This window comes from Diospyros lotus, chromosome 8, assembly GCF_014633365.1.
Source record: "Diospyros lotus cultivar Yz01 chromosome 8, ASM1463336v1, whole genome shotgun sequence".
Classification (NCBI taxonomy): domain Eukaryota; kingdom Viridiplantae; phylum Streptophyta; class Magnoliopsida; order Ericales; family Ebenaceae; genus Diospyros; species Diospyros lotus.
The window spans coordinates 36,069,844-36,076,916 of record NC_068345.1 but is presented as its reverse complement, the minus strand read 5'-3'; the positions used below and the strand labels follow the sequence as shown (position 1 = coordinate 36,076,916).

The 7,073-nt window shown below is 37.7% G+C and overlaps 1 protein-coding gene across 5 annotated transcripts in view; it reads right to left on the bottom strand.

Moving 5' to 3' along the window:
* Positions 1-423: 423 nt before the first annotated feature.
* LOC127808074 (uncharacterized) overlaps positions 424-7,073 on the bottom strand; it is a 44,228-nt gene continuing 37,578 nt past the window's right edge. For 3 of the 5 annotated variants that reach the window (XM_052346418.1, XM_052346419.1, XM_052346420.1), the window contains 5 exons: positions 5,334-6,230; positions 5,058-5,222; positions 1,495-1,586; positions 1,037-1,105; positions 424-897 (listed from right to left, as the gene is read on the bottom strand). In XM_052346418.1, coding sequence (XP_052202378.1) covers positions 448-897; positions 1,037-1,105; positions 1,495-1,586; positions 5,058-5,222; positions 5,334-6,230 — 1,673 coding nt within the window. In that variant the 3' untranslated portion in view covers positions 424-447. The remainder of the gene's footprint in view (positions 898-1,036; positions 1,106-1,494; positions 1,587-5,057; positions 5,223-5,333; positions 6,231-7,073) is intronic. The other 2 variants (XM_052346421.1, XM_052346422.1) reach the window with 2 other exon arrangements.

Sequence of the window (7,073 nt, the reverse complement as noted above, 5' to 3'; positions counted from 1 at the left end):
CAGTATTTCGATTTTCATATTTTTTTTGTAATTTTCGATTGTTCGATTAATCACTTTAAAACCACATTCCAAGTAAAAATTAATGGAGGCAATACCAGTCACAGGCACTGTAGCACATCGCTGCTCCAATTGGTTCTATATATCATTTCACATTTTGGAGTATAACCAAGTTGTCAAGCTTCGTTTCTCATAAAACTATTTCACAATTTTTTTTTTATTTTTTTTGTGCTTCGCTAGTAAAATGGAGACAGAATGCCTATGTGACCACACTAATTTTCATGCCGAGCCGAAACAAACGGTTTAGAATTCTGAATTTCCTTCTTTTTGGGCAGCTGAATTCATAATCAATATAGATGCTCGTAACTTCTGAATCTGAAACTCAAGAGCCCAACATTCCGAGCAACAAAGGCAAAAGCTGTCATATAGCGAGATAAAAAGCTGCATGCATTAACTACTCAAATGTAACCCCAAAGTAGAGGCATTAGCAGCAAGTAATGAAATGACCATCCAGCATTGGGAGCTCAAATACCAAATATATACTGCTGCAGCAACATTCTTCCCATGAACTAAAACAGCAAATCTAGAAGGCAAAACACAATTACCCCGACCAAGTATGATCAGGGAAGACAGTATTATGGCATCGTGCAGCAAAATGTAAGCAAATCTCACGGTAAAACTAGGAAAATATCCCAACGGGGTTCTCAGAGACCTAGTCCGACAGTTCGGCCATCTCTTCGACGAAGTCCGGCAATGTATTGCTTCTCCAAATCCAGCTGCATTTCCTTCTGCTTCTCGGCTCGGAGGCCACTGCTTTCTTGACTCTCCGGTTTGCTTTCCGTTTTCAGCTCGCCCTTCACACCCTACAATTGGCCATAGGTACCAATGCAACCTCAGACTCTAAAAGTGTGTTAGTAGGCGGGAACACATTATAGATTAACTGACAACTCAATTAGGAACGAGCAACAAAACTGGAAGGTACATCACTTCAAGTTTCCTTGGTAGTGTAACAAAATAAACCAGAGGATTAGAGAATTACCATGAGTTTCTTGAACTTCTCTTGCTGTTCCCGATCAGAAAACATAGCACTATCCCAGTGATGACCAGACTGTAAATATTTTAAGAGGTGGATTGAGCAACGAACATAATTAGTAAAGGTGGTCAATAACATGGAACATTTGATAGCCTGCTGATAGGTCACAAGATTGTGTAGGTCAACGCTAAAATACTGGTTGAACTTGGGAGATGACCAAAATGAATTTGGGCCATCTGATTTGTATTAGTAATCCAAACGCATTACACAGCCAACATGACATCACAGAATTATATGATTCAATATACAAATTAGCATAGTCTTGCTTCATTGGATCTTAGGTTTAAGCAATTATAGTTGCAACTTTGTCCACATTATCCTTATTCATGACATGAAATAGAGATAAGACAACATCAAACGTCAAATGTATAGAATAGAACTAAAAGATTACTTTAAATAAATACCTCTTCAGCAGCAGCATCCTTTTTCTTCCCCCAGAGCAGCTTCTTCTTTTGATCAGTGGACATGTAACCCGTCCCAATGAGATTCCTATTAACTGTGTTTTCATTCCAGAAAGGGGAAAGTGGGAGAATCACAGAAAAAGAGTGGTAGACATGAGAATACAGCCTTTAGGTGAATAAAATTGATTGAACGATTATATAGCTACTCCTTACCAAACTCAAGTAAAAACAACATTCTGCCTTCTACAGAAGCTTATGTAGAAAATTGGAGCAACTACAAGAGAGGTGAAGTATGGAAATGTAATTCAATGCTAAACTAGTAATAAAACTGACCATTCAACTATATTAAATCCAAAAATATAATTCAATGCTTGACTAGTAATAATAATAATACAGAGCATCAACCATATAAAATACCAATCCCCTACCAAAGGGAATGAGTGTGTCAATTTGTTATCCACTATTAGATTTTATTGGTAGGATTTTTATGGTAGAAGTATGACTTTAGTATTAAAATTTCAGAATTATTTAAGTATGTCTGTTGGGTTCAGGCTTGTGATTTTGTTTTTGCCGTTGGGTTGAAGAATAGGTTCGAGAAGGTTTTCACAAGTTTTGGCCCTTCTGAAATTGTCGACAGCCACAACCACAATGGGGTCTACAGAATCAGGCCCAACAGCAACAGATAAAAAATATAAGAATCCATGAGATTAGAGAATATGGCTCAAAGAAATTGTTCAAATAAAGACAAGTTCTACCACCATGATCCAAAACCATGACACCAAAAAGAACGGTGGATACTGCGTATGATGTTGTGCACTGTGGTGGGCTCACCTTCTTGGCACTAGCAATGGCTCAAACCGAACATTTCCCAGCCAGGAAAGACCCTCATGGTCACACCCAAAAGGGCTTGCTGCACTGATTGCCTCACCTTCCTCTGTTACCAAGCAAAAAAGAAAAAAGAAGTTTTTTTCCCTTCTTTTTTTTGGGGGGGGCGGGGGTTGGCCAGAGCTTCCAGATTCTGTTTTCAGATTTCATTTTTGTGTTGTTTTTTCATTTATAGTTTGATAACTTACAGTAGTTCATTTTTAGGTCTGCAGCTGATTTTTTGTTTTTTCTTTTTCCTTCTTTTCTTTCCCTTCTCCTTTCCTCTGCCAGTGGACTAGCCACACTGAATTCCACTGGCAGTCATCTTAGGCTCTAGTGGCCCCCAGAAAAGTCTAGGAGTCCAGTCCCGGATGGAGTTGCAGGGAATCTGGCAACTCCTCTGGCAAAGTGGAGGTGGTGAAGGCAAGCAAGGGGAAGAAAATGAAAATTATAAAAGCACTTTTTTGTTGTTTTCTTTTCTTCTTCTTTTTTTTTTTTTTTCCAAAAGTGAGAGCCCACACATAGGGAAGTACTTACATATGTCAAATGAATTTGACTTGTACACCTAATATACTTGCACTAAAAGGTCAAGTAACTAATATATGGGTAGGAGGGTTGATGCAGAAAGGCCATAAATCCTAACTAGAAGATAATTAACCTTTACAATTATCTCAACAAAATATATAAGAGATAAAATCTAAATGAAATCAGACAAATAACTAAATGTTCTTATCATAATTATCCCAGCTATAGTAATTATTCTAACAAAAATAGTAAGTCATAAAAAACCTTCAATCTAAAATTCCAAAATACAAATAAAACCCAAATCCTAATATTGAACATTAAAATTTAATAATTCTAATTTCTTTCTCATCAAGGGACTCTCCAAACTACAGAACTAGGCATATTTTCAAGTTTCAACACAAAACAATATTTTATCTCTGGTATCAGTTTTTTTATTTTTTCCCAGCAATTCCTGGTGTTCTCAACATACTACTAAGAAAAGTTTGGATGGATTATTCCAACTGCTAGGAAATCAGGCCTACAGTATTAGTTCAGTGTTTATCTATCCAATATAGTCCTGAGAAGTCACCTGAGTAATCCCACTTGTTACAAAGCAAATGTCTCAAAAACCTAACCCAATCAGTTCGTCCATTATCCTATGGTGTCCTCTAACCACAGTAAATTATTAAATGCATTATTGTATGGGTTAAGATAGCACTTTGAAACTTCAAAATACGTCTCCATCAAACAACATGGCATGTGAATGACAAATTTCCACCCAAAGAGATCCCATGCCATTGTTCATGACATTAACATATTAGAGAACAAAATTAACCATAATTCTGAAGTTCAGCATCAACTATTTCATAGCACCGGTCAAAGGGTCACAATTTTTTGAGGGATATACAAGAGAGGAGAATTCCAATAAAGGAAACAGACTAAAACAAATAACAAAGTAAGGAAAGGAATATGAAAAGGAAAAGGAAAAAAAATAAGAGTGCATATCATATTGACTGATGTGAAGCAGGGATAATAAAAAATGATTTTCATAATTGCTCCTAATCAAGCATTGAACTTCACATCTATCTCGAGAGACTGTAGAGGTGAATTTCAGTTCACTACTGTGTGGGATGAGTTGTTTAGTCAAGTGAGAATTCAGAAAGGATCGTATAAGAATTCACATGAAAAACAATTTGATTTCTAGTCTTTCTTGTAACCGACATTAGAATGTCCAGTAGAGTAAAGGGTGCCCATATTACAAGGGGCCAAGGTTCAGCAGGCTCGCCCTTGTTTTTTTTTTTTGCAAAGAAACAATTTCAACAACTTAGAACCCATGACCTTCCAGTCACAAAGGAGCATGCATCCTTAACCATTGCAACTGCTAGCTCAGTGGAAAATATGCTGGAGAGAAGGCACTGATGATTGACACATTCAGATAAAAAATAAATAAATAAAAATGAAAACACCAATGATGTGTGCAAAAAAACATGACATCTAAGGCATCGTTACTTATGAAGAACTTTCAGATCCACCTCTGCTGATGTTAAAGAGTATAGGAGCCTTTTCAAAGGAACCATTCGGCACAAGAAAAAAAGGAGACTACAATTTTCATAAGCATGGAGCTCTAAAAGTAATTTCCAGAATTCCAGGAGTTTGCTGGATTAATTTGAGCTCACTCAACATGTGATATTCCCAACCTCTTCAATAAATCCCATATGCATTGTTCAAGATATATTAAAACAGATCCATCTCAGCGAATTCCAAAAATATTTGGTTCTATTAGACATAAGGAAGCTAAGACCTGCCATTTCCAAAAGCATGGAGCTCCAAAAGTGAAAATTCAGGGAGTAGAGAGCGCTTAGAGGAAACAAAAAATGCTACCTGCCTAATTTAGTGTCCATTAGCATGAATAGTTTTTCAAGTCCTGGAGAAACCATCAGAAGCACCACATACATTTCAACACATGGATGTGTAAGGTTCATATCAGCCATACATGCTAGCACTCCTTGAAGAATCAAACTAAGCATGCAAATGTCATACATAATATAAGCCTCACGCTTTACAAACAAGACTCATTAATTTAATTTTCCTTCAAGACAACATCATAAAGATATCAATAATCCAAACAAATTCTGGCAACTGCCAATGAAAAAAATGAACCAAAATGGCAATAAAACTAGAAGAAGATGCGGGAATACCTAATTCGGCCGCTTTCATAGCAGCAACTTTTGCAGCATCTATATCAGGAACAGCCTCAGAGCATTTTGCAGAGGCCTGCTCTGGCGTGACCTTACCAGCAAGTTCCTGGGCTTGCTTTGAACTTGAGGTCTGGCTTTCATCAGCCGCAGTTGTAAGCTTTGGAACTAATTCATCAATAACACAATTATGAGAAATGATAAGAACTATATTGGGAACAATGAAGATAGTACAATTAACCATAGGTCAAAACTTATAGAAGACAATATAACAATTACCATCTTTCCCATAATCAGTTCCCATGCTTGACTTCGGTTTTTTGGCAGCAGATTCTAGATTTTCACTGGTAAGATCCTGCTCCCCTTGTTTTCTATCATTATGGTCCTTGTGTCTGCTTGTTTCCCTGTCATCATATTTCTTCTTTTCATCCTTGGTATACCGTTGTCCATCCAATTCTCTATGACCACTTCTTGAAGCTTCTTTCAGACGATGTGCACCATTGTCCCTATATGAAGAAGAGTCATTCCGGTGTCCCCTAGAATCTTCATAAACAGGTGAATGATCAATCTTGGAATCCCGCACATACCTCCTATAGTCTCTCTTTTCATCTTGACCATCTCCCTCTCCGCCATGCTTGTCCTGCTCCCCATACCTTATATCTTCAGCATTCAAGTCAGAGTACTTCCTGCTAGATTTAGTCCTATCAGATAATGACTCCTTGTCTTTATACTTCTGATACTCAAGTGATGAAGTTTCTCTTTCCTTATCCCTGCCTCTATGCACTGAACCATCAGATCTATCTCGAGAGTATTTTTCAGTACCTCGCGAGAGGTCTCTTGATCTGTAATGCTCAGTCTCTCTTCTTGAATAATCAGAATGAGAGCCAACCCTCAACTCTCGACCATAACGAGAGGATGTCCTAGAATAGTTTCTCTCTTCATCCATATTCCTGTCACGCCTGCTGTAGTCATCCCGCTTATGGTAACTACGAGAACCCCTAGAGGAATGCTCATTAAAATGCCTATATGAATCACCACTTCGGCCATGGGGATTCCTGCTAGAATCCCTATCCAAGTCCCTCTCATCATCCTTCTTCCGACGACGGTCAGAATCTCTAGCAGAATCTTCTTCTCTTGAATGGACTGGACTAGTGCTACGCTCATCTGTAGGACTACCTGTTCGTGCACGTGCACATGTAATTTATATGAAGACCATAATTTTGAACCAATCGCAATGAGAAAGAACAAAATACCACCATCAAACCACCCCAAATTCATGACAGAAAAATATGGTTCCATTACTCAGAAAGCATCTCACAAAATTTTGTTTCTGCCTAATACTATCAATTAAGATGCAGCACAAGCTGTAAATTTATACGGCATAGGCACAGCCTGCCTTGTGCAGATTAGGAAACTACCAATTCTAGGAAATGCCAAATCCAGAAAGAAAAATAAAGGAAAGCTACAGCTACCGAATATAGAAAGAAATATACAGAAAAGATACAAGACATAATATACAATCAAATCACTCAAATAAGGAAAGCAAAGCAATTAAATAAATCTCCCGTGGATATGAAGCAATAGGAATCAGCCCCATAAGGAATCAATAATCAATATGAATCAGCCCCATCTTCTAACACTCTCCTTCAAGATGGAGAATGGATGTCATACATTCCCATCTTGCGTAGAAGCTTGTAAAATATGCTACCTGAAAGCCCTTTAGTAAATAGATCGGCAAGTTGTTCGTCGACAGGAACAATTGGAGTACAAATCAAGCCACCTTCAAGTTGCACTTTAATGAAATGTCTATCAACTTCAATATGTTTAGTCATATCATGTTGGACTGGGTTATGGGCAATATTGATAGCAGATTTGTTATCACAATATAACCGCATAGGAGCTGTCCAACGAATATGTAAATATGCCAAAATTATTTTGAGCCGCAGTAACTCACAAATCCCCAAAGCCATAGATCTAAATTCAGCATCTGCACTAGATCTAGCCATCACATTTTGTTTC